The sequence below is a fragment of the Aethalodelphis obliquidens genome, unplaced genomic scaffold (assembly GCF_003676395.1).
Source record: "Aethalodelphis obliquidens isolate GAN/ISIS:26980383/991018 unplaced genomic scaffold, ASM367639v1 scaffold7, whole genome shotgun sequence".
Classification (NCBI taxonomy): domain Eukaryota; kingdom Metazoa; phylum Chordata; class Mammalia; order Artiodactyla; family Delphinidae; genus Aethalodelphis; species Aethalodelphis obliquidens.
Genome location: NW_020837951.1, coordinates 19,799,400 through 19,826,776, shown reverse-complemented (window position 1 = coordinate 19,826,776; position 27,377 = coordinate 19,799,400). Strand labels below are relative to the sequence as shown.

Below are 27,377 nucleotides of genomic sequence, written 5' to 3'. Positions count from 1 at the left end.
CTCAGAGAGGACGTTGTCTGACTCCCAGGCACCGGGCATCACTGGGACTCTTCGATCAACATGGCCAGAAGTGGAATTTGTCTTTGAGCCCCCAGTCCACTGAGAAGTTGTTTGGTTGCGTTGTCTTGGGCTGCAGGGCTCAGTGGGAACGGCCCCAGGATAGGAGTCACAAGAGTTGTTCAGACAAGCTCATGGCTGGAAGTCTTGCGCCCTTGGGCATGCCGTTCATTCTCCGTGTTGACTGAGTTCATACTGTGCCGCAGGGCCCAGGCTAGGGCTGGATGTGGATGGGGACGGAACAGACACGGGCCCTGTCCTCTGTTCTGGTTCCCCATCTGGCCACAGGGTGCTTGTGAGTGCCAGATGTGACGGGGTGAGTATAAGCACCGAACCATCTGGTAAGACCCAGAGGAAGAGATTTGCTTCTGAAACTTCCCCCAGGCAGGCTCTGCGGGCACATTGGACTGGCCATATCAGATTCAGTCCGGGGGATGAGTAAGAACGAAGCAAAAGAAAACTTTGGGGGTGGTGGAGGTCAATGGTTTGCAAAAGTTAACTGCTTCGGAGGTATTTCTTCCAATTTAGTCACGCCTAGTGTATTAGTTTCCTGTGGCTGGTGTAACAAATTACCACAAACTAGATAGCTTAAAACAAACGAAATTTGATCTCCCAGTTCTGGAGGCCTGAAGTCTGAAATCAAGGTCTTGGGCCAGGGTCACACGCTGTCTGGAGGCTCCGGGGAGATCTGCGCTTTGCCTCTTCGGTTTTGGGTGGCTGCAGCATTCCTTGGCTTGTAGAGCCGCGTGTCTCCAATCTGTGGTCATGCTGCCTCCTCTTCTCTGTATTGTTCCCTCTTCTGTCTGTAAATCTCCCACATGTCTCTTATGAGGACACTTGTCATTGCATACAGGGCCCACCCAGATAATCTAGAATGATCTCCTCTCAAGATCCTTAAGTGAATTACACCTACAAAGCGCCTTTTTTCAAATGAGTTTGCATTCACAGGTTCTGGGGATTAGGTCGTAGGCCCGTCTTTCAGGGGAGCCGCCATTTACCACCCATTAAAAGCAAAGCTGTAGATATCAAAGATGGAGAAAGTAGGGGTTCTTGGAGGTCTAGTCACCACCACCCTGTTATCCAGGCCTCATGGGTGCTTCTGGGCCTTTGCTCTGGAACCCCTAGGCCTTTAAGGAAAACACTTTGAGAACCATTGCCTTAGTGAAAGGCCATGGCTGTTAGGGAATCCCTTGGGCAGGGACCCACTTGGTCTGACTTCTCTCCTGGCATTCTGGGATGAGCAGTAACCAGTGACCACAGACATCGTGTGCTTACTGAGAAATATCCTTTTAGTGCCTGACATTGGATTTTACGTTGAAGCATGACTCGGGTTAAATATAAAATTCATAGCATATCTTAAGCAACTATTTTGTAGTTATCTATATATAAATCTATTTTACAGTGACACAAATAGAATAGATTATGGAGTGTCAGCATGTAGATAGATTCCAAGTGCTTTTTCACTAATATACCTAATGATTCGTGCTGAGAATATCCATGGGCTCTACTGTACATTTAAATGGATATAATTAAAATAATGAGCTCTATTTTAAAAAATGATACATGAAAAAATATTTTCTTAAAGAAGTTAGAAGGAGCTGCAGCACTAATTCACAGTGATATAAGTGCTTCTGCAATTCCATTGTTATTAGGAGGCCTAATTAAATGTAAAGCATCCGAGAAAAGCAACACTTGGGCTTGTAATCTAAAGTGTGAAGCCGGGGGAAGAGAAGTCCCCCGTGTTCTCGGTGCAGCAAGGGTTCAGGGGTGTCACCTGTAAGAGAGTGGGTGGTTGTGTGCCACTGTGCTTGTGGGCAAGAGGGTGTGAGAGTCACCTGTGCAAGGCAGACGGGGCATTCAGAGACGGGGTCTAACGCCATCTCGAGCAAGCAGGGAAGGCTTCCCAGAGGCAGGTATGTCATCATGGACCAGTGTCATCATAATGGCAGCTGTCATCCAAGGAGATCCACTCTGTACAGCTCTCTGGCTCCCCTCCCGCCCCGCGCTGGCAAGGAGCACAGTCCCCCTTTAGCAGACAGGGAAACAGACTCAGAGAGGGGAATCTCTGGCCAGAGGTTGCGGGGTTTGTGGACACCCAACCTGTCAGACTCCAACAGCTCCCCCCTCCCACCAGGATGGGAGATGCTAATGAGGTCCTTGAGGGCAGGAAGGGACACTAGGTCTGTTAAGACAGGATGGTCAAGCGCTTACGGGCCCTGAGGGGAGGGCGTTCTGGGCAGGGAGCTGTTCTATGTCCTTCCCATCCTGTAACGTCAGCTGTGGGGAACACTGACAGGTGGGACACCTCCGCTCTGGTGGGCCTCTCTGCGGGCCCTGGGAAGTCCATCTGCCCTGAACTTGGGGCTTAGCCCCATGTGCAGCCGGGGTCGGGACCAGCCAGGCCCAAGCCAGGGAGAGTCCTCAGCTGCCTGCCTGTCCAGCAGCCCTTAGGACCCGTGGGCTGTGCTCTTGCCAGGCTGGCATGGAGGGTCGGACAGGGTCCCTGAGTTCTATCTCTGTGCTCAGCGAGCCTCAGGGTGGGCAGGACTGGCAAGTTGTAGCACCCACGTGGTCTCAGCTAGGGAATAGGGAGGGACTTCAGCAACTTCTATCACCAGTTTCCCTCAGCACTAGCATCTCCACTCTAGGAGTCACTCTAGACAGTGTCCTGGTTGTACATTTTTGCAGTTGGTCCTCACGAGGCCCTTTGAGTTAGTGTGGGGCTCCCTGCCTCACGGGTGCGGAAACAGGCTCAGAGAGGGTCAGGGCCCACTCAGGGTTCCAAGCTGGCATGACAGTGCTGCCTTTAAACCCCACTGATTTGCTTCCACAGCCCCTGCACTAAAATCTACGCGTGTAAGACTCTTCCCCTGCGTTCTCTCATTCTCTGAACACTTCTTTCCCCTGCCCCCCATATAGACGATAGGTACCCCAGAACATCTCCACTGGGGCCAGCGTTCTAGGTCCCTTGCACACATTGCCTTGTGTCTGCATCACAGTGCTGTGGGGTAGGTGCTGTGTTTATCCCCATCGTATGGGTGTGAAGACTGAGGCTCGGGGTGGAAGTCACTTTTGCAGGAACCCACAACTGGAGAGAGTGGCAGTTCTGAGATTTGGCTCTGGGATGATCCAAATTCACAACCCAGTGCTCTTTCCATCTCAGTTCCTCGCATCTCCTTCCCGCCAGGCCATCAGGCAGCCTCTGCTCCCTCTTCGTGGTTTGCAGACAGCCTCCTCTCTGTGTCCTCACATGGTAGAGAAATAGCGGGGAAAGAGATCTCTCTCCTTCTTCTAAGGCCACTGTCCTATCAGATAAGGGCCCTACTGTTCTGATTGTATTTAATCTTAATTACGTCCTGAAGGCCCTATCTCCAGATACAGTCACGTTGGGTGTTAGGACTTCACCACGTGAAGCAGGGGTGGGGAGACACAGTGCAGTCATAGGACCACCCCAGTGGCCTTTCTCTGCCCCCTCGTCATCAGCTGGAGCCTTCCTTCTCTCTCTCTGCTCAGTTCCCCAACCTGGGAGAAAGTTGAGAGCTGGGCGGGACAGTGGACATGATAAAACCCATGTTCTTGTGGTAGATGGAGCTGGAAGCCCAGAGAGGGGAAGGGTCTTGTCCAGAGTCACAGAGCAAGCCCACTGCTGATCCAGGATGAGATCCCGGGTCCTGCCTCCCAGCCCGGGCACCTCCGCTAAGCTCCAGTTGGTATGCTAGCCGGCCTTGCCTGAGCCTGGGCCTTGAAGTTCACGGTCCAGCTGCTTCTCTGGAGCACTGGAGAGGGCTGGACATGGCCAGGGCAGCATCCCCAGGCCTGGAACGTGACCTGATTCCCCAGCTTGTGCATGCCTCAGCTTCCCCACCACTGCCGGAAGGATGAGGGAGAGTCTCACTGAAAGGAGAACAGTTCAAGAGTGGATGGCCGGGACCTGGCTTCGTGCCTCGGCCTGCCACCAATCTTGTGTGTGGCCCTGGGCAGGTCACAGCCCTGCTCTAGGCCTCAGGGCCCACCCTCGATATTGAGCCTATTAACTTGAGGATGTTTCTCCTATTTGAAGAGCCACCTAGAGGCCGCATTGTGGGGGGGCCAAGTGTTGGCTCCGCGGCCTCCCCCTCAGTGAGCCTTTTGGCCTGTATGTTCCCTAGTGTAAAGCAGGGTGAGCTCTGCAGCCCTTCCGCCAAGGAGCAAAGGGAAGGGCACCACGTGCTCTGCGTACATCAAGCCACTGAAACCCCTGCTGCTCAACTGCCATTAAGGACTAGCAGCACCTGCCTCCACTGGGTGCTTGTTAGAAATGCAGAATCTCAGGCCAAGCCACAGACCTGCTGCACCAACTCTGCATTTTACCAAGATTCTCAGCTGATCTATGGTCACGCTGAAGCTTGAGAAGAACTAATTTCAACCAGCCAGAGCTTTTCTTGCAGGTCTCTTGTAACTCCAGTTACAAGAGTTACTGGTCACGTTTAGACCCCAGCTTTTCCATCTGCAAAATGGGTGCAGTGTGAGCCATCCTACTCCAGAGATTTTCAAACTGTGTTCCTTGGAGCCCTAGGGTTCCCTGGAGGACCCTCAGGGGCAGCGGTGGGAACCTGTGCTTTAAGGTGAGGGTCACATGAGAGGTGGGTCTAGAGCTAAAAATTTTGCAACCCCCCCTTGGCTGGGGCGCGCCCAGGTAGGTCTGGGGCGAGTCTGGGGTCCACACTGAGCAGACTGTCTTCTTTCCCAGGGAGCGCTTGAAGCGCAACCAGAAGAGCACCAAGGTGGAGGGGCCAGAGCCTGTGCCGGCCGAGGCCTCGCTGAGCGCCGAGCAGGGAACGATGACGGAGGTGAAGGTCAAGACGGAGCTGCCCGATGATTACATCCAGGAGGTGATCTGGCAGGGCGAGGCCAAGGAGGAGAAGAAGGGGGTGAGCAAGGATGGGACCGGCGACGTGCCTGCCGAGATCTGCGTGGTGATTGGCGGTGTCCGCAACCAGCAGACCCTGGGTGAGCGCCCGTCCGCAGGGTCGGGCTGGGGCCAGGGTGGGAACGTGGAGCCGGAGTGCTAGGGCGGGAGGCCTGGGATCCCTGTCCCTCCCCGGCTGCGAGAGCCTTCTGTGGCTGCCCTCAGGGAAGGGCCTCAGCTCCTGACACTCGCCTTTGCCTGCTCAGCTCTGCTCTGAGCTCTTGTCTTCCCACCTGACGTGGCAAAACCCTACCTGTCCTTTTAAGACTTTGCTCAAGTCAGATGCCTGGAACTTTCTGCAGGCCCGGCGAATCTCACACCATGGGGCTCCCACACCCCAGATGGGTCCAGCACAGCCTGTATCACTCGGTGTCCTAAATGCCCGTCTGCATTTCTTCCTCCTGGGCTTCCCCGGGGGCCTCTGGGGGCAGCTTTCAGTGTGGGTCCTGCTCAGACCAGTTGTCCAGTCAGGATCAGATGGGTGGCAGTCTGGCACCTTCTCCCGCCTCTTCTGGTCTGGGCCAGGCTCAGAGGAGCTCAGTAGAAACAAGCTTCTTAGAAACCATCTCTCCCTGCTACATTACAGTGTGAGCCAGGGGATACCCCTTAGGGGCTGCCTGCACTCCTGCCAGTTTGCAAACGCAAAGGCCCACAAAGCCCGAAAGATACGTTTATTTAGCATCGTGGAGATGAGCCAGACAGGCAGGTGGTAGGTGGTAGGGCCTGGGTCCAGCTGGAGAGCCCATGCCTCACGTATGGTAACTAGGTGGGGACACGGGCTCAGGGTGGCCAGATCTCTGGACAGAACACATGCCAGAAATGAGAATTTGAATGTAAATTCTTTTGGCTTTAAACGTTGGTGGCTAATTTGACTTTTAAAATCTGCCAAGCAAAACATACCTGTGGGTGAGAGTCATTCCATGGACCACCAGTTTGCAGCCCCGGTCTGTAAAATACAGTCCACGAGCCTCAGCCTGGCACGGACACCTTGCCTAGTCTGCTCCCAGGTCTCTGTTTCCATCTGTGCCCTCCTCCGCATTCCTGTGCTCAGGAGACCGTCTCGCTCCCCTCTGCCTGTCCCTCCTGGGGCAGCTCTGCCCACCTCCTCCTGACTTCCAGGCTCCCATCCCATGTGTGCCAGGCAGGGGAGGCTGCCCTGTGTCTGCTTCCCCAAGTTTAGACTCGAGACCTCTTGCCTTTTCTTCCCAGCCGCTGGGGATCAGCCTCAAGTTCCCTTTCCCAGCTGTTCCTGGGCTGGTTGTGGCCACCATCACTCCACCTGGGTCACTGTGGCGTCCTGCTGACAGCTGTGCCTCTGTGTCTTTCTGCCCTCACCTGCCATCTACTTTGGCTGCCAGGGACCTTGACAAAAATGAAACACTGACCATGTCACTCCCCACTGTATCTAAGGTCAAGGCCATAGCATCAAGGTCCTCCATAACCTGAGCCCCATAGCCCCCTTTCTTACTTCTTTCTTCCTGGTCCTTTCATTCCAGCACAGTCTGCTCTTCTGCAGCATTTCCTACCCTTTGCTCCTGCTGTTCTCTCTCCCTGGAATGCCTTTGCCGAAATCCAACCCAGTTTACAAGGCTAGCTCCGGTGCCCCCTCCTCCCAGAAGCCTTCCTTGATCTCTTCTGGTCAGAAGTGGTCTGTTTCTGCCCTGCCCCTCAGGGGGCACTTCCCATTATCCACTTGAGATTAGAGGGGCCCTGTCGGCACCTGGCTCTGCTACAAGATGGGCAGCTCCTGGAGATTAGAGCTCTAGGACCTGTCTGATCTGTGTCTGTGCTCCCTACTCCCACCACACAATTCCTAGCAAGGTACTAGTTTCTAGGAAGCAGTGTTGTCATTGCTGCTATAGCTGTCAGAATGGGGCTAGGTTATGCCACAGTAACAAAAGACCCTAAAAAGTAATGAGATCTTGGTAGCTCAGAACCACAAAGGTTCATTTATTTCTTAGTCCACTACATGTCCACTGTGGGCCAGTTGGGGGCGCTGCTCTGTTCTGGACCCAGGCTTAAAGCAGCCATTGTCTGGAATGCTGCCAGCCAAGTGACAGAGGGAAAGAGCTCTGGAGGGACTCACGTGCCAGCTGCGATCCACAAGTGAGATGTGTTAATTCCCTTCACAGTCATTGGCCAGGTTAGTCAGGTGGCCCCGCCCAACCCCAGGGAGGTGGGGAAATGCCATTTCCCATGTGACAGAAGGGGGGATGAACCAGAAATATTTGCTGAAGAGCATGAGTGACTTAGCCCAGTGTCGAATGAAAGAAGAGTCTTTTCTGGGGCCTGCGTCTGACCTCCCTCCACCAGTGTTCACTCCCCAAGGCCTAGGACTGTGTTAGCCACTCATAGATGTGTTAGTTAACTGAGGAGAGGCCCTGCCCTGCTCACTTTAAGACTCACTGGACCCAGGAGTTATTTATGCCCTTCACTGGGAGATGCCCAGTGAAGGGTAGTTGAATCTGAACCTTGAGGCGGGGCCAGCAGTCAGGATTCAGTGGGGAAAGCCTGGAGTGGCCATGCATGGAAATGCTGGGGGTCCTCCCTGGGCCAACTCCCTGCACAGTGAGAGGCCCCAGGGCCTCGTGCCAGCCACAGACTCTGGTTTCCAGCTCAGCTGCTACTCAGCAATAGGTTCCTTGGCCTTGCTGTGCCTTAATGTCCTCTTCTGTTAAAGGAGACATGCTCCCTGTCCTGGCCACCTCATAGGTGTGGGAACCGAAGGGGACAGTGTTGTGCAAGGAGAATGAGCTCGGCTCCTCAGGCTGGGAGTGGATCCAGGCTCCCTGACTTAATGGCTGTTGCACCTTGGGCAAACTGTTTGACCTCTCTGTGCCTCAGTTCTCACAATTGCAAATTCATGGGGTTAGGTGAGGATTCAATAGGATAATGTGTATAAAGTACTCAACATTATACTTAGTAAATAATTCGCTGTTATTAGCAGTAATACTAGTATTGATAGTATAAAGTACCTCTTCGAGAGGAAAGAGTAGTAATAGTTTCTGCATTTTTCCCAGGTCTGAAGAATAAGCCAGTGTGATGTAGAGAAGAAGCAGGATAGAAAAGAAAGTTGGCATTGGCTGAGGTGTCAGAAGACATGGCTTCTAGTTGGTTCTCGGTTTTCTCCCCTGAGCTTCTTCTAGTACTGCCCCCCTAGAATCCAGGGACGTTGAGGATGTTATGCAGTTTCTGAGTAACCTGCTTTTGGAAGACTTCTGTGGAAAAGGTGTAAGAACCACAGTTAGAAGCGGAGCCACCATTTTGGAGCCGGTACCAAAGCAGGGCCAGGGCACCCCCTGCTGGTCATGATGGCGTCTCACATCCATCAAGGCAGACCTCCTTGAGGGTGTAGTTTCTTCTGCCAAGGGTCAGGCTCAGAGGAATCTGGCTTGGCCTTTTAGTAGCAGGAAAGAAAGGCAACTTTTTTTAAAAAAATCAGTGTTAGAATTGAACATTCTGAACTCATCTCATCTCAAAAACGCAAGTAGATATTATCTTATGGGCCACATCCGAGCAATTGCTGCTGGCTATTAGGAGTTCCGTGTTGAAGATTCTAAAGGGTGTCATGATTGATTATTGATGTCTGTCATGGATATGGAAGTGGGCAGAGGAGCTCCACATGCTATAGATGCGGCACTCAGACCCCCTTATTTTATAGAGGGACAAACAAAGGCCTAGGAAATGGAAGAGATTGGCCACTCCACCTCACAGCACCCACCTCCCACCTGCTCCTGGAAGTAAAACAAGGAAGGAAAGCATTCCCAGGGATCTGGCCGGGACAGAATGCTGGTTAGAGCCATCCCTTTAAATGAGCTTATGCCACAGTGTGCTTCTGTGCCCTGGTGGCTGGGCGCCGTGCAGTGAACATGTTCCCAGGGCACTTGGCAGGGGTGCGCAGGGCTGTGGCCGGGCTCTGTTGCTGAATACAATAGTGTTCCTGTTCGGTCACCCAGTGCTGTGCCATGAGGGAACCTCCCGCTTGCCTTTTCTCTGAGCTCCATCCGCCTGTTCCCACCCCGAAGTCCTCACTGGCCCTTTAACAGCCATCAGACAAACAGTGTTCCTAGTGACACAAACATTATCTGAGGCACTTCCCATGGAGGAGCTTTGGGTCTGGACACATGGATGGCATTTGGCCGCTTCTCAGACTTGTAGAGCCGGGAGGGGCATCAGTGCCCAGGAGGCTGGCTGCCAAGCTTGCAGTAGTTGCTGCTACTTTCCTGCTGCCCAGAAATTCTTTGTGCTGAAAAGGGTATCTCTCAGTCTAGAGAGACTGAGAAAAGGGTATCTCTCTCCTTTTTTTAGCAAGAAGAGCAGAGACAACTGACTGTGACAACTTTGTTGGATAAAACCAGAAGTGAAAGGCATCCCTAACTGATCACTGCACACTGTCCCAACAGTGTACCTCAGAATCCTTCTCAACACAGTATACTAGGAAGTCACTGCCAGTCAGCTAGAATTGAAAAATCTGAAGTAGACACCTGCTCGTCAGCCTTGTCCTAGATGATGAAGACAAGGCGAGCTGGGTTTACGCCAAAAAGCATCCAGCCCATGGAGCATTTCCTGGAAGAATGGTGCAGAAGAGATGATGGGGTCTAAGTATTCACGACTTAGAGCATTTTGGTGGGATGGGACCGGGCAGACACATTCCAAGTAGCCCCAACCAATACAGGAAAGTCACCAGGAGGTGATTTCAGCTCATGAAAGGGAGGACTCTGTGATTATGGGAAGTGTTTGGTAACTGAATACAGGCCTGTGAGGGAGTGAGTTCCTGTCCTGGAGATGGGTGAGCAGAGGAGGGTCACGACCAGGTACAGGAGGGAGAGTCAGTCAGCTGGGAGCCTGGATCCTGCAAGGATGTTTCTAGGCAGCGAGCTTTGGGCACCAGGGGTGGTGGTGTTTTCACACCCACAGGGCTGCCCAGGGAGGAGGGGCAGGGAGAGAGGAGGCGGGGCCTTGGCCACAGCTCTGGAAGGAGCAACAGAAGAGCAGACAGCCATTCAGACACAGACACATGGGTTTCGGTCTCTTATAAACCCAGGCAGCGAAGGTGCCAGGTCCCGCTTTGTAGTGCCAGCTGATAGTTTCCTGTTTCAGTCGCTGTTGGCAGGGCTTTGGGCCTGAGCCTGCCAGAGCCTACGCTCAGCTGTTTGCCGCAGCCACTCAGAAAGGAGGGTTCTGGCCTCCCTCTCAGGTGCGTCTTATCCCAGCTGCTGACTCTCCATCTGGTGGTCCAGGGTGGGATGGGGTTCGTGATTGGAGGGTCTCCGTGGGAAAGGGCCCCTGGACTGTAACCAAAAGACCTGGGGTCTGCCCCGCTGTGGGGCTCAGGATGTTAAGGCTCCCTTAACTTCTCTGAGCCATACTGTCTTCACTGATCAGTGGGTGTAATAAAGTCTGCCTGTCTTTCCAGTAGGATTGTTGAGGTCAGACTGAAGTCATAGGTATAAAAGTGGTTTTGAGGGGGACAGAAAATGCAAAACAGATACCAGTGGTATTAGCCAAAGCCTTGGACGTTGACACATCCGGGGTTACCTCTGGAATGATAGGAAGCTGAAAGGCCAATGGCTTCAAACTTCTTTTCTTCAATATCTCCTAAAAGAATTTTGAGAAACTATATTCTCTTTCACATTTTTGAGTTGACGTCTAACGTTTTCATCCAGAGTTGGAGTAATTACAAAGGATATAATTTCTGACGTGTTGTATTGTTTTTTTTAAAATGTGGCATTTTGGAAATAAAACTCTGAACCACTCTTTTAAGTGTATCCAAGGGAATCCAAACCCCACCGCTTTTGATATCCACCATCATCCTTTTAAAAACCGTATGAACAGGCTCATCTTGAACAGTCAGAAGTTATGCATCTTTCCTTTTTCTCCTTGAACTCATATTTCCAGCCCACTTCCCTCACAGGATTTTATCCTAACGTAATGTATTTTTTATGCTTGAGAGTCTTTTATTGATCACTGTTTCACACTCATCTCCCACAGCAAGATGTACGTAAGTTGAAATAGAAATTTCTAAAAACTACGTTGGGATCAGAAAGCTGTACATTTTAAAACGTTTGTTTTTCCTGATGGAGTTGCTCTTAGCATACACTTTGTCAAAAACAAATTTAGATAAATAGCAAACATAAAAGTAAAAAATTACTGAAAATGCACCTCTTAATGAAATAGATGAGCCTTTATTTCTTCTTCAATTGGCTCACGTTTCTGTGAATTAATATTTCTTCTTATTGTTGAGTGAGACAAGATTCAGCATTCGTTTAATTCCTTTTTTTCCATTTTCTTTTCTTTTTTCCAATATATTTATTTAATTTATTTATTTTTGGCTGCGTTGGGTCTTCATTGCTGCACGCGGGCAGGGACTACTCTTCGTTGTAGTGTGCGGGCTTCCCACTGCAGTGGCTTCTCTTGTTGCGGAGCACGGGCTCTAGGCGCATGGGCTTCAGTAGTTGTGGCACGCAGGCTCAGTAGTGGTGGCTCGCGGGCTCTAGAGTGCAGGCTCAGTAGTTGTGGCACACGAGCTTAGTTGCTCCGCGGCGTGTGGGATCTTCCCGGACCAGGGCTCGAACCCGTGTCCCCTGCATTGGTAGGCAGATTCTTAAACCACTGTGCCACCAGGGAAGCCCTCCATTTTCTTAAGTGTAAGTGCTTAGAAGGCTTGATCACATAAATAAAGAGCCAGGGGTGGAGGCAGTCTTGTTTTATCAGTGTCACTCAATTCTTTGAACACCTTCCAGTTTGTACGCCAGAAATCACACAGGGGGCTATCGTCAGATATTATTTTCAGTGGTCTCTTCGCTGACAACTCCATTAGATTCTTCTTCAATTTTGTTGAAAACAAAGAATTAGAAATCACCCAATTTACAAAAGAAATTATTCCCAGTCATTAGATCCACCCACTTTCTAAGTCCAACACAGCATCTCTTTGCCTGGAGCCTTGAGATGTTCATCCCCCTTGGACAGCACCACGGTGGGATTGGGGTGGGTGAAAGGACCATTGTGTTTGTCGTGTGGAGAAGGGTGACGGTGAGGAGAACCAGCTGAGTGGGGCCTCCCTGCCCTCCACGTTCTCTGGCCCATTGGTTTTAGGAAGAAATGCATTGGGAATGGATTCTCTTAAAATTCCCTGTGCTCATACATCCCCAGGGGATTTGTACTCTACTTGGAAGACCGTGGTCCCGAGGACATTTGGTCTGAGTCCCAGCCCCAGAGAGCCTCAGGAAACCTACTTGTCCACGACTTAACCTCTCCAGGCCCCCTGTCCCCCAGCAGGCAGTGCTTGGGCCAGCTCTGCTGCTTCTTAGGACCAAGGGGGCAGGGTGCTCCTGAGCATGTGATCTGTGAACAGCGGCTCCCAAGACTCTTTGAGCTAAATATGGGACTGCCTGTTGTGAGGAGCCATGTGTCCGTCCCCCCACCTTGTGTTTTTCTTCTCTCCTTCACCTGCTCTGGATTTCTGCCTTGTTGCATTTTGTGTATCCTGAAAGGTGGTGGAGCTGATCTGGAGCTCTCTGGGTGCCAGTGATAGAGTTCAGGCATGCCGCCCACATTCCTCTTCTACCTCCGTCTTGCCACTTCTCCCTCCAGTGGCTTCGGGACCTCCACCCACCTGCTCTCACCTGGCCTCACTTGGTCTGTCCAGTGCTCTTGGGAAGGGAGCTCAAGCCAGGCTCTCTGCCAGGTGGTTACAGAAAATGCTAGACAGATGCTCTTCATCAGTGCCTGTGGATTCTTGTTGTGTCACTAGTGACAACGGGATGGGGGAGAGGAAAAGGCTTGTGTCTGTGTGCTGACGTGTCCTGCCATCCATCCCAGGCAGTCTCTCCCAAGGCTCTTGATAGGGTGCTCTGGGGGTCCTGTGGTGGTACCAGACCTGGTAGGGGGTTCTGCTGCCCTGCAGTGTTAGGGGGAGCCCCATGACTGAAGGGGGTTCCTTGGCATCCAGAGGTAACCTGGCATGGTGGCAGTAGGATGGCTCTGGATCCCTAAAGGCCAGCTTTGAGCCCAGTTCCTCACTAGCCACTATCTGAGTGGCCCCAGCCCTGGACCACCTGGCCCCTAGAACTTTCAAGTTCATGGTTGAAGTGGCCATTGAGTTGTCTCAGCCACATGAGGGCTTCTGGGAAGATGGAGGATGGAAATGAGACCTGGGTGTACTCGGTAACTGGTAGCCGTTAGCAGGCGCCCCCTCTTCTTGGCATCCTCCCGGGGGCTGACTGTGTGGTGGTCACACACACGGGCACTGGAGCAGCAGGACAGAGCAGGTGACCTCTGGCCCGATGTGTTCCCCCTCATCTGAAAAATGGGGATAATAACCACCTTCCTGTGCTGGATTTGTGAAGATGAACTGAGCCGATGCGTGAGAAGCCCCCGAGTCCAGAGCCCGCTCCCACTAGCTGGCTGCGTGAAGTGGGCAAGTTGCAGCTTCCGCACCGTGCAGTGGGGTGCGGTGGGGTCAGAGGCCAGCCTGTGCAGAGACGTTGGAGAGGCGCAAGTGAAATGAGTTGCAGCGCCTGCACTTAGGAGGCTGGGAGAGATGGAGACAAAGGACAGGAGGGTAGCCGGGAACGTGGTGGAGTGAAGAAGCGGGCGGGGCAGGGAGTCAGGCAGCGGGGAGGGGGACCTTCTGAGCGGAGAGTCTCCGTCGGTGAGGTCCCTCCAGCACCCACTGCACCAACCTGGGGTACACGGTGGCCGTGGGCCAGGGGGACACAAGGCCACAGCACACGTGGGGTACATCCTCCCTGGAGGGTCATTTTGCTGGAAGGATTACGGGGAGAAATGTTAGGTTATAACCACGGGATGGGTAACTTTATGTTACATCCATGTTATGAATCAGGACAGAGGAAACATAAAACTGCAGGGGGATCTGGGCCTGCGGCTGCTGTTCTGCCATAGCCCAGCCTCCCCTGGGGAAGTGTGGCTGCCCCTTCGCCAGCACAAGCTCTTCAGTGAAAAAGTAGACGGCGTGGTCTTGTCCAACCTTCTCGTGTGTGGATGGGGAGACTGAGGCACTGAGAGGTCAGGAGACTGGCCAGCCCTAGACTCAGAGCCCTCCTCACTGGGCCCCATCTTTAAGGGCTCTTTCTGATTTCTTACTAGTTCAGATGGAAGAGCGCCGGAAGGCAGCCCTCACGGTGAATCTGTGCGAACCGTATTCAGGGCCCAAGCGTTGAGATATGCATCTGGTACATGATGGCTGAAGGGCAGGAGGACCGATAGGGGGCCAGCATGAGGGCGGGGGCGTGGCTGAGTGCAGCCGTCAGCTGCAGACCCCTGAGTATCCAGGGCCTGCTAGCCTCTGCAGGGACACAGGGAGCCACCTGTTCCACCCATCACTGCCACCGGTCAGCAAATCTGAGCCTGCCCGGGGCCCGGGAAGACGTGCTGCTGGAGGGATGGTAGAGCACGTAGGAATCTGGAAGCCGGGAACGTCGGGACCTTTTCAGCAGCACTTGCTATGGGCTGCAGCTCTGAAACAAGCCAAGGGGAGCAAGGAGTTCCGTGGCCAAATTTGTTGGGAGACCTGGGGTTAACAGTCCGCTGGGTTCCGTTACTGCAGGACCTCTCCCAGCGGGCGCAGCTCCCGTGCATGGTGCCTCCCCCGATGGGCCGTGCCTCCCCCTTGCTTGGTCACAGGCTCCTCTCCCTGGGATGCATTCAGGAAGTTGGGTCCCAGCGCACTTTGGGGAAAGCTGACAGTAACAGCAGCTCTCCTTTACCGAGTGCTTGCCTTGTACTAGGAACTGTGCTTAGTGGCCACAGTATTACTGCTCATATTATTGCTCGCCCCCCCTTCCTCCCCACCCCCCGCCAATGAGGTGGGTAGCATTTTACTGTGTCCATTTTACAGAGAGGAAGCCTGAGGTGTGGGTGTTTCCATGACTTGTCCAGGGCCCCAGGCTGGTATGTGGTGAGCCGGGATTTGAACCCAGGCTTGCTGACACAGCTGCGCTGTGGGGCTGCCACTCTGTTGCACTCTCCCCACGCACCAGCCTCCCTGCCCATCCAGCCCCTTCTGCAGACGGAGCACCTGCAGCCTGGGGTCTTAGGGTGAGTGCGGGAGAGGCAGGACCTTGAACTCAGGTGTCCCTCCTGCCAACACACACTGCTCTGTCCTGAGACTCTGTGCCAGGCAAGGGGTCTGCTCTGCCCTGGGGCCAGGAGAGGGCCCGAAGCTGGCGAACTGTGCCCCTGTGATTCTCTGAATGGGTTGAGGCCTGTGAGCAAGGCTGCATGGACCCTTGGCTGTCTGTGGATTGAGGGAGAAGCCAGTGGGACACCTGCTTATGAACAGTGTCAACTGGGTGGGTGAGTCGGGGACATCGCAGCCTGCAGGCTCTGTCCATCAGCCTACACTTACTGTATGGTTTGGGGAAAGACCTTGGGTACTGAGGGCAGTTGGAGAAACTGAGGCCCAGGCCTAGTGGCAGAGAGGGGTAGAGCTGGGGCTTAGAGACCTCATCAGAAGTGCATCAAGTCTAAACAAGTCTTCCCCATCACAGACTGTGGCCTCGGTCCTTTGGGGAGAGACTCCCCCTTCCCTGGGCTGCCTGCCCCTACACGTCCCCCCGTCTTTCCCTTCTCCTGCTCAAGGCCCCTGACTGCGGCCCCTTGCTATAGCCGTGTCAGGGTCCCGCACTGTGCCCACCAGGTCCTGCACTTGGCCATCGTAGCACAGCCAGTCTGCACATCCTCTCGCCTGGTGGGCTGTCTGCTTCCCATCAGACGGAGGGCAGCGATCGCGTCTTGCTTATGGTTGGGGCCTCGGTGCCGGGCATGTGAAGACGCTCAATAAATTCCCGATCGGTTGAAGGAGAAGAATTAGCAGAAACCGTTGAAGCGTGGGTTGGAGGCATAGGGAGGGAGTCCAGGTCTTTATTACTCAGTGACAGATGAGTAGAACAGCAGGACTCCGTGAATTTACTGAGCCCCTGCTGTGTGCTAGTCACGGGACTGAAGACAGGGAAATATACACTCTGATCTTTGCCCTCCGTGGGTTTATATTTTTCCCAGTAAGACAAGGGTAACACATATAAAACCACTGAATAACAGGCTGCTAAATTCCATGCTGGTTTGCAGGACAGCGTTCCCTTGAGTGACCCACAGTAGCAAAGTGGCGCTGCCCCCTGGGGGCCGCTGACTCGCAGGTTGTAGCTCAGTCATCCTGATCTTGGTCATGAGATGCAGGTATCATAGTCCTGTTTTACAGGTGAGGAAGCTGAGGCTCGGACCGGAAAAGGAATGTTCCTGCGATCAAACAGCTGGGGGCTGGCAGAGCTGAGCTCATGGTCAGGCTCCGAGCCCAGTGCTCTTCTGACTTAACCTGATACTTGGAGTTCACACCCAGTAGCCGGGCCTCTGGCCCGAGGTCGGAGACCGCAGGCAGTGGGAGTTGATGATGGTCCCACTCACCGACTGTCCGTGCTCGTGGTAGGAATACTACTCATGCTTCATCCAGTCTTCACATAGATGCTCTTAAGTTAGCCACAGTTTTCCAATAAGGAGACTGAGGCCCGGCCAGTAAATGGTTTAGCTGAGACTCCATCCTAGGGCTGCCTGACTTCAAACCAGTGATTCCCACGCCTGGTTGCTGGGCACCAGAATCTTCTGTGGATGCTGTGGGAAAAGGCAGCTTCCTAGGCCCCTGGCCCTAGCCATTCTGGTACTGTTAGCCTGGGGTGGGGTCAGGGACTCTGTGTGTGTGCAAGCTCCCAGGTCGTTCTGTTAGGGATGGGGCCTGGGCCCAGGTGGTGGCAGGCCTGTGTGAGGGATGGGCAGGGCCTCTACCTCCTGGGACCCCTGCCAGTCTGGGTCTGATGGGCTCTGCTTGCCTTCCTGCCATGGGCCTTTGCCCTAGGATCTGCATGGGTGGGCCCTGCCTTTGACTTATCTGAAATACCTGCTGGGAACTCAGCCATTTCAGTCTACCTGCCTCTGGGAGAAGGGCCTGGCAGAGGGCTGGAGTCAGACATTCATACCATGTTGATCTCTGCACGTCTGAGGGATCAAGACGGCACCTCAACAGACAAGAGAGGCCCTCTCCTTGTCAGACACATCTGTAGTAGAGCTGGGCACTTCCTGATGGGGCGTAGGGCGAACTCTGTGAGGTAGGTACTTTTAGCCCCATTTTGCAGATGAGCAGACTGAGACTTAGTGTGTTTAAGGAAATTACCAAGGTCATGCTGCTGGTAAGTGGCAGAACCCAGATACATGGTTTAAAGCCTGTGCTCTTAACCTCTGTCCATCCTGGTGGGGAGAGCAGTAGCTAGAAATTATTCTGTTGCATCTAAGTGATGATTTCCTTACATGGATGCAATTTATTCCTTATCCTGAAATTCTTTTACATTCATCTCCTTTTTCCTTTCAAGGAATAACTGTGAGTTACCTAAGAAGTTACCCTCTCTGTCTTAGATTTGGAAGCTGAGGCCCAGAGGCGGGAAGTGACTCTCCCAAGGTCACTCAGAAAATAGAGACAAAAGCCTGAAATAGACCCCAGCCTCCTGACCTCCAGCTCAGTGCTGTCTTTGCTGGTCCTTGCTGCCTCTTTGCTCGTGGGAGACACGATAGCCCATTGGCACAGAGTTAGCATTACCTGGAGGCATCACCAGGGGTCCCGGGGCCTCGTGGTTGCGCACGTTGGATGCTGGCTGACCGGTCCCTTCCTTTCCTGTTTTCTAGGTTCCTACGAGTGTGGAATCTGTGGCAAGAAGTATAAATATTACAACTGTTTCCAGACCCACGTACGGGCACACCGAGGTGAGTGGCATGTCCCTGGGGCAGAGCTGAGGGGCCGCACCTCCCCATCCTCTGCCTGTTTTTCCACCTGGGCCCCTCCAGGGTGACCCCAGAGGCCCTCAGAGCTCTTTCTGCAGTAGGAGTGGGACCCGAAGAGGAGAGGAGAGGCCTCCTTAACTTGGGAGAGCACCCAGGGATGGGGGTGGGGTGGGGTACAGCAGGATATGCCACCAGTGCCCCCTGTCTGCCCCGCACAGGCCCGCTTCCTCCCAAGGTGCTTCAGTGCTGTTCACTGTCAGCGGTCCTTGCAGGGAAGGTGCTCGTGTGTCATCTCATGTGCTGCTCATGACAGCCCAGGGAGTGGGGCGGGGTGCTGTCTCCATTCTGAAGATGAGGGTGCTGAAGCTACGGGGACAGGAGGGATGGTGCCTGCCCCTCCCTGAGCCTGACCCTGGCAGGCAGGGAGGAAGGGCACCGGCTCAGGGCCTGACAGACAGCAGAGAACACGGGGAAGGCTTTGTGCCCGCATCCTGAGTGGGAAGAGAGCATCCCTGGGCACGCGGTAGCGGCTTCTCCTGGCCTCCGCCTGCCCAGCTTCTCTCTCTTTTGGTGCTGGCCCTTCCATTGGTCCACTCTGCTCACCTCCTTCTTCTCTCTCTCTCACAGACACAGAAGCCACCTCAGGGGAGGGAGCCTCCCAAGGCAGTGAGTATTTTTCCCTCCTCTTGGACTGTGCGGGCTGAGAGGGCCAGGGGTGGGAGGAGAAGGGAGAGCCAGGGCCGGGGGTGATGCTCTCAACCCATCACCCCCACCCCAGGCGGCTTCTGGGAGGCCTGTTGCTGTGATGCAGGCTTTGGCTTTGGACACAGCACCTCAGAGCAGCCTTTCCCAAAGTGTGCTCCGTGGCTAGGCATGCTGGGGGAAGTTAACAGGCTTTCTGTCAGTAAAGGCTTCTGTGGCCAGATAACCTGGGGAAGCCTTGAGTTCTGCTAAGTTGAACATGTTTCTTTGCTGTAGACTTTTCAGGGCCCTTCACCGGCAAAATAGGCACGTGTATCCCCAAGAGGGGTCCAGGGTATACACCATTTCCTATGTTCTTTTGACTCCCACTCATGGGTCAGGGGCTCCGTAGCTGATGTTGGGGAAATGCATGGGCACGCACCCTGGGGTGCGGCATCCCGCCGCTTGGCATGTGCAGGGCCTCGGCATCTGGGGATACTGTTCTGCTTGGCTACGTGTGGCCCCTGCTTGCCTTGTCTCCAGATCTAAACCCACAGGGCTGGTAGGCAGCTGGCACAACAAACCTGACTGAGCCCCGGAACCCAGCAGTTCCCCTCCCAGGTGCGTGTGTGCGCACATCCACCCAAAGATGGGAATCAGGGTGTTCTTAGCACTACTCGTAACGGCTTCAAACTGGAAGCCACCCAAGTGCCTAGCGCTAGTTGAATAGAGAAGTGAGTCGTGGTGTGTCCCACAAAGGACTACAGTACAGCAGTGAGAGGGAAAGGCGGACAGCTACACACAGCACCGTGGGTTACCCGCAAACAGAACGTTAGGAAAAGGAGCCCGGCACAAAGAGTGCTTCCCCTAAGATCTGCGTATAGAAAGTCCAAGAACAGGGGAAACTAATTCACGCTGCAAGAAGTCAGCGTCGTGGTTACCCTTGGGAGGGGGTTTCTGGGTTCTGTGATTTGAGTTGGGCACTGGTTACAGGTGTTTTCGGTTTTCAAAAATGTAACGAGCTGAACGTTTAGGATTTGTACATTTTTCTCCATCAGTGGTCGGCATATTTTTTGATAGGGGACCAGATAGAAAATATTTTAGACTCTGCAGCCTAGGTTATCTCCATCGTGGCTGTGCAGCTCTGCCATGGAGCACGAACACAGCCAGAGACGGTGTGGAAATGGATTCCTTATCAAAACAGACGGTGGGCAGGCCATAGTTTGGCCACCCCTGTTCTGCATGTTTGGTATACCACCATGAAAAGTTTCTTAAAATAATAAATAAACACAAGCCACCCCCTGCCACCCCCCTTAAAAATCCAAAACCGAGTAGTTTGAGGAGGCAGGGCCTTAGCTGCAATTGGGTCCTAACAGCATTTCTTCTAAGGCACTTTCGCATCCACTCTCTCTTCGGATTCTTACACCACGTGAAAGGCCTGCAGGGCTGAGGCTACCCCTCCGTTTTCTGGACAATCTGAGCCTCAGGTTGGCCAGGCACCTGCCCCAGGGTCCTCGGCAGGAGGAATTCAGGGTCCTATGCCGCCTCCCCAAGCCCCACGCTGCCCCTGCCTGGCCCCGGGCTCCTTCTCCCTCAATAGCTCCCTTCTCTTCCGGCTCCCATCGCCCGCCTGTGGTCAGCCGCACAGTTAAGGAACTTCCCTATTTATCTTTCCTTCTTTGGCTATTCTGAGCCCCTGGCCTCTCCAGCAGCCCCTCAATGATCCGTTATGCTCCATCTGGCTTCCGCTGTTCCCGGAGTTTCACTAGTTGTGGAGGACTTCGTGACTGGGGGTATTTTTAGTCCTTCCTCTCTGCGGACTTCACTCCCCACGGCCAGTGTGCTTTGCTGGACTCTGTGTTCCGTCCTGCCCCCCCCGCCCTGCCCTGGGCCAGCAGCGCCTGCTCAGACAGCCTGGCCTTCTCACACCCCAGCCTTGCGACAAGACCTGGCCGTGGAGTCCTGTGGAGAATGTCAGATGAGGATACTGAGTTCCAGAGAGAGTTCCAGAGAGAAGTCATGCAGCTTCTTAGGGGTGGAGGTGGGCATAGAAACCAAGTCTCACACCTTCTAGTCCAGGAATCTTTCGTTTATTTGTTAGAAAAATAGTACAGTCATACATAGAGGCATATACCCAGTTACCCATCTCTCAACTACGAACATAGAAGATCAACTCCGCATCGAGCTCTCTTGCCTTTGTTTAACAATAATATTAGGTAACATTTATGAAGTATTTATCGTATGTTAGGTGTTGTGCTCACTTATTCTTTATCACAATTCTGGGAGATGAAGGAACATATCAGTCCTGTTTTACAGTTGAGAAAATCGAGGAGCAGAGAGTTTAGTGCACGTGCCCGACGTTAATGGCACCTGTAAGTGGTGGAGTTGAGTTTGAACTTGGGCAGCCTGCCTCCAGAGCCTGCCTCCCCAGAGATTCCTGGAGTCCCTGAACTCTCTTGGGGTTCTGAAGATGTGGTTTCACTGACCAAAAAATCATTTTGCCTTTCTTCCTTTGGGGATAACTCTCTTGTCCTAATTCGCTCCTGCCTTAGGAGGGCCCGGGCACGTGGTCCTGTCCACGTCGAGGAGACATAGATCAGGATGTGGCGTGGGATTCGACAGAGCAGGGTGGGGCACTTCTCAGTGGCAGAAAGCTGGGGGTTCACCTTTTATTGGAGGTGGCGGACGTACATGGCCCAGCTGGTAGGAGAGGCAGCGTTAGCAGAGATGAGACACGTGGGGTGGGCGACTGCGGGGTGACCAGCGCTGACCAGTATGGGAGAGGACTCACGGGGCAGGACCCCATCTGGAACCAGCAGACCCCAGTTGGGCTTGACTTCTCCACCTCTGTTCCCCGGGTATTCAGCTCTGAGAAGGATTACGGTCCAGATGGGACATGATGGGGTAGGTTGTTGCCTGTGTTGGATTGCTGGCCATGGGGAAGGATCGAAGCCTGTGCCAGGCTTGGAATCCTGGAACTGCCAGCCTGGGAAAGGCCCTGGGAATCAGCTCATCTACCACCACGCCCCCTCCCCAAACTAGGGGGGAAATGGAGATGCTGAATCCCGAGGTGGGGTTGTCACTTGCTGGCAGTCTGGGTGAGGCAGGCCGGGACCAAGAGTCTCCTCCCCACGTCCCACCACCTCTACCCTGCCACTCCGTGGTGGGTCGGGGCAGGGGCATGGAGATGGGAGGGCCTGGTAGGATGGTGGACGCCTGAACCCTTCCTGGTCCCCACACCCTCAGAATGTCTGTGTGTACCTCGCCTGGAGACCAGGTCGTCTCTGTGGCCCTGCATCTTCCAGGCATGTCCAGGGACTGCAGGTGCCATGGAAAAGGTGGAGGCAGAGGCGGGGAGCTGGCTAATGCCATCTGTGTTCCTGAGTTCAGCTAAGCGGGGGCCAGAAACCCTCCCACAGAATCGCCTGGCACTGCAACCTTGGGATGGGGCAGTCACATCACATCCTGTGTTTGGGTGCTAAGGAGCAAAAGACGGGCCAGGAGGCTGGTACCCCAGCCCAGGAGTGGAGAGTGATTCATCCGGACAGAGAAGGACCATGTGCCCTGACTCAGCTGTGGCTTAGAGTTAAGTGAGAAGCTGGATCCTGGCTATTCCCTGCCCCACTCTACAGCCTTGAGCAAGCTGCCCAACCTCCCTGTGCTGGGCATCCTCGGGAAGCTGGGGTGGACGAGCCATCCCTAGATCGGCCCAAGGAGCAAACACACAAGGTCTTTGCTAGTCCAAACGTTGGAGGGGCTGCCGACGTGGCAAAGGCACTGTCCTGTACGAGTCCAGCCTCAGACTCTGGAGAGGCCTAGGGGGTCATCCAAACACAGGCCCTGTCATTGTTTATTGCTGTGTCACACACTTCCCCATGGCTTCACCTGGTCCTCTGGCTCTGGGTCTCTCACGAGGCTGCCGTCAAGGCCGGGGCTGTGGTCTTATCTCACAGCTCAGCCGGGGAAGGGACCGCCTCTGTACGTACTCCCGTGTTTGTCAGCAGGAGCCATCCTTCCCAAGCTGTTGGGCTGAGGGCCTCAGTTCCCCACTGGCTGTTCACCAGAGGCTGCCAAGTGGGTCTCTATGTGAGGCAGCCTGCAGCACGGCAGCTAGCAAGAGCGAGACGGTGTGAGCAAGGCCAAAGTCGTAGTCTTCCGGTGACATCACTTAACTCTAAGCCGTGGCTGAGTCAGGGCACGTGGTCCTTCTCTGTCCAGATGAATCACTCTCCGCTCCTGGGCTGGGGTACCAGCCTCCTGGCCCTCTTTTGCTCCTCACCTTACTGCATTGTCTCTGTTAGAAGCGAGTCAGCGGGTCCGGCCGAGACATTGCACAGGACAGGAACGCCAGTAACCAGGGTCATTCAGAACCATCGTGATGGGCCTCACCCAGGCCCCCCTTGCTGTAGGGCTGGCAGCAGGTCCCTTCTGTCCCTCAGTAGACTCAAGTGTTAAATGGGTTATTACCTCCTCCCTCGATTGCAAGGCCGAATGGAGGGAGTGCTGGGGAAGCTCCTGGCCTGGCCCCTGACAGTACAGCCAACACCCAGGAAGCTGTAGCCGCAGTGATTGTTATTCTCACATAACGAAGGAAGTCATGAACTGGGCCCTTAGGGGCTCAGCTCACATGGGGTAGGATTGGAAGTGCCTTTGAAAATCACTTCAAGGCTCCCCGGTCTCCTTGTGTCCAAGACTCCTAACACCCCAGGAACTATTCTCCATGGAGTCACCAGGTGGGCCCAGTCTGGCCCATACCACCTCCCCCAGCCCCAAGTGACTGAAGCCCTGGTAACCACGTGTCTTTCCATCCTCCGCAGACAACTTCAGGTACACGTGTGACATCTGCGGGAAGAAGTACAAATACTACAGCTGTTTCCAGGAGCACCGAGACCTGCACGCAGTGGATGGTGAGTCAGGCCCCTCACTCCTCAGGAGCGGAGTCCCGCAAAGAGACCCCCCCTCCAGGACTGCTTATGGGGCCCAGGGCCCACCCACAGCTTCCCCTCCCACTTCCTACCCAGGGAAGGTCGGGCAGCAGGCAGGCCACGAGTGGAGTGATGAACCTCCGAGGGTTCTGGGCTAGAGAAGGTCCCCATCATATTCCATATGTCTTTCTGATGAGGGTAACCCAAGTGAAATTGCCGTTTTTGAGGGTCAAAATCAGTCGGATATCAACAATTTTATACTGATTTATTTTATGATTTCATGTTGAGTATTCCCACGCTCTGGTGAAATTAAACCAATTTTTTAAATCGATGATATTTTAGCATCTTAGATTATACAGTTAGAAATTAGAACGATAAATTTAGGTAATTTAGTTTTGGAATCTTAAGAATCCTAGAAATAGGGTCTTGGACTGGAAAAGCCTCTGGAGGGTTCCCTCTCTGGCCCCACACCCCAAGCCCGTGTCAGGCTGTGACAGCCGGGTCTCACCACCTGTCGCCTCTGGTCCATCCTTCCTCTCACCTCCTTTTTCTTTACCCACGCGCCCATCTCTTCCTTTTTTTCTCCTGCCCTGGTCCCTCGAGCGTCTGGCGGTGATCCAGAAACAGGCCAGCCTGAAAGCGTCTTCCTGCCCGGGGATGGGCCCTCGAGGAATAGAGGGATGTGCCCTCCTGTGGCCCTTGGTTTCCTGGGCAGCCGCAGTGGCTGAGGCAGCTGTCCTGGGCCCCAAAGGCAAGCTCGCTGGGGCAGAGGCTGGGAGCACTGGGCAGAGGCAGCTATGGGCAGGGACTAACAGGGTTCCTGTTTGCTTCTTTCCTTCTGCGGCTGCCGCCTCCCGCCCGGGCGCAGTGTTTAGTGTGGAAGGGGCCCCTGAGAATCGGGCAGGTAAGTCCTCGGTGGCTGCCCACCTCCCTGTCCCAACCTGGGCTCTGAGACCTGGTTACCAGGGCACTAAGGGCCGTGTGTTCTCCCACAGACCCCTTCGACCAAGGTGTCGTGGCCACTGACGAGGTGAAGGAGGAGCCCCCGGAACCATTCCAGAAAATCGGGCCAAGTATGCAGGCCTCTCTCTGGGGCCGGGGCTGGGTGGGGAGACAGGTGGGGGTGGCTGAGGGCGGCAGGGCGAGTCCCACCACTGGAAGGGGGCAGCGTTGCTAATCCTGCAGCTCTGGCCAGCGAGGCACTGGCCTCCTTGTACCTCACTTTGCCCACCTGTCAAATGGGTCAGTCACTCTTAGGACTTGCTTTTGAGAAGCAGCAGGACAGCACAGGGTCCAGGTCAGGGCAGTGAAGGTAGCACAGGCTTGGCGCCCAGTGTTAGCCGTCCTGAGCCTTGGCTCCTCACCTGTGGAGTAAGGGTGACACTTCCCCGCAGGTTTGTTGGGGGATTAAATGAGATCATGGATATAAATCACCTCTTAATTAGCACAGTGCCTGGTACATAGTAGGTGCTCGGAAAATACTGTCGTTACTGTTGTCAGAAGGGGTTTATCAGCAAATGAAGCTCTCCGGGGGAGCTACATGCAGACGCTCCATCCTCATCCCGGTAAACCCCTGAGAGTAGGAGCCACGCACTTGACCTGCCTATTCGCAACGCACTGGTATTGAGTATTGTGGGAACACAGCAGTGAGCAAGACAGATGTGGCCCTGCCTCGGGTAGTTCACACAGGGAGGGGGCAGCAGGTCAGTAAGCAGGTAGTTACAACATAGAAGCCCAGGGAGCAGTGGGGCTGGGAGGCAACTGACCAGCCTTGGGAATCCATGAGGCTTCTGCATGGGGATGAGGGTAGGGATGAGCCCCTGTATCCCACATGAAGGCAGCAGAGCTGCACTTGCTCCAGGAACTGAAAGGCAAATCGATTCTGAGTTCAGGTCTTAGAGAGCCTTGAAAACCAGAAGAAGGCAGTTAGATTTCATCCTGAGGGGAATGAGCCGGAGTTTACTCAGTGGAGGAGGGACTCGATCAGGTTTGTGTTTTAGGAAGACATTTTGGCTGCCGCAGGGGGAGTGGATTTGGGTCGGGGTGGAGGTTGGTTCTCGCAAGTGAGACTGGTCCAGCCCTTCAGGAAGTTGCATGCTTGCCTCTTCCTCTCTATTCTTCCTCCGTGCCTCTCTTACTACCCAGCAAGAAGAGACCTTTATTGGCTCTACCTGTTGCAGTAAGGATTAAGGCAGCTTGTGAAAATACACACACAAACATAGATTGAATGGATGAGGAAGTTTAGGGAAGGAGAGTCAAGGGAGCTGGAACAGTGAAGCCAGAGACAAGCCTCAGAGGGCGGGACTTGGTCCCGGCCCCTGGAAGGCATTGGATGGGCCCCTGAGTGTTCTTCCTCCTTCCTCGTAGGAGATGATTCTCTCCTTTTCTTTACCTCTTAAAGCACTCAGGAAACTGGAGATGTGATAATGTCTGTAAATACGATGTAAAAATAATGTCTGTATGACAGCACTTGTCATATGTAATGGTAAACATTCAATAAACAGTAACATTAAAATAATCTTGAAGTGGAGACTTGCCTGGCGGTGCAGTGGTTAAGACTTCACCTTCCAATGCAGGGGGTGTGGGTTCGATCCCTGGTCAGGAAACTAAGATCTCACATGCCTCAGACCCAAAAAACCAAAACATAAAACCGAAGCAATACTGTAACAAATTCAATAAAGACTTTAAAAATGGTCCACATCAAAACAAAAAAAATCTTTAAAACAAAAAAATAACAATCTTGAAGTGAAGAAAATGATGAAATCCTTAATAGTAAGACTGCCAGAAGTTAGACTGTGGGAGAACCCAGATGTGAATCAGACATGTTCCATGATGGACGTTCATAGACCAGTGCAGGACAGGGACATTGGGATCTGTGAAACTGCCCCCCTCCTGCTTCAGTGCTGTCTGCCAGCAGTCCCAGCATAGCACCACCCCTTCCATCTGTAGTATCATAATTATCAAAATAGAATACAGACAACATAGGCTATAGAATCAGACAAGCCCAGGTTTGAATGCTGACATCACCAATTTACTAGCTACTTACCCCCACTGAGTGTCCTTTGATTCTTGTATAAATTGGGAATAAGAACATCTATCTGTTCTTCAGGGCTGTTGGAGGATGCCTGTGTCAAGTGTCTAGCCCAGCACCCGGCTCGTATTTAGGGCTTAACGAATGAGCGATGTTGCTGAGAGATAGTCAAGAGCGAGAGCTTTAGAGCCATCCCAAAGATGAACCCCAGCTCTATACTTAATGCCTGTATGACGTCCTGCAAGTTTTGTAATCTCTTTAATCACAGTAATGACAGTAAAACTCACCTCTCAGGATCTCATGGAGATTAGATGAGATTATATTCGTAAAGGAATTAGTATAGTCCTTGACATTTACATGGAAAGCATTAAACAAGTGGTACCTATTAATTATCCAGAAAGGTACAGAGCAAGATGAAACTTGTTCTCTATATCAGTAACTACGTCTGACAGCCAGCCGGTGCTAGGACCCAGGAGGAATTATCACAAATTATATGGAGTAGGGAATTGCATTGAGAAAACTGACCGAGTTTGGCTCCCAGCTTGACGCCATGGAACTGAGATGTCTATAAGAGTATGAGGCTGTTCCTTGTTACCACTCAGCAGCTGCCTTGTGAGATCAGAATCCTGCTTCTTGGGCTTCTGCCACTTTTTGTAAGCTGGCCAGTGCCACAGAACCCTGATAGTGATGAGGCACAGAATAAGGGGAGCCAGTAGGGGTACAGTGCACTGTGGAGGGACTAGTCCCCACAAGTAGAGCTCTATAGGTCAGGGGAAGAGGAGAAACAGTGGCAGCAGGGCATGCTGGGAAGTATGCCTTTCACATCCATGTCAGCTGAGCAAATTGGAGAATTAAGTACTCAAGGAGGAGGAAGCCAGAGCCAGGACAGAGCAGAGGAATCCTGCTAGAAGGAGGGAATTGGTCTAAGAGGCCCTGTGTGTCAGCGTGCTCT

At 53.4% G+C, this 27,377-nt stretch overlaps 1 protein-coding gene across 19 annotated transcripts in view; it reads left to right on the top strand.

The window, feature by feature from the left end:
- ZNF618 (zinc finger protein 618) overlaps positions 1-27,377 on the top strand; it is a 184,103-nt gene that overhangs the window by 113,103 nt on the left and 43,623 nt on the right. For 17 of the 19 annotated variants that reach the window (XM_027105126.1, XM_027105125.1, XM_027105122.1 and 14 more), the window contains exons 3-8: positions 4,787-5,046; positions 17,693-17,770; positions 18,416-18,454; positions 23,287-23,376; positions 24,263-24,298; positions 24,390-24,467. In XM_027105126.1, coding sequence (XP_026960927.1) covers positions 4,787-5,046; positions 17,693-17,770; positions 18,416-18,454; positions 23,287-23,376; positions 24,263-24,298; positions 24,390-24,467 — 581 coding nt within the window. The remainder of the gene's footprint in view (positions 1-4,786; positions 5,047-17,692; positions 17,771-18,415; positions 18,455-23,286; positions 23,377-24,262; positions 24,299-24,389; positions 24,468-27,377) is intronic. The other 2 variants (XM_027105114.1, XM_027105108.1) reach the window with 1 other exon arrangement.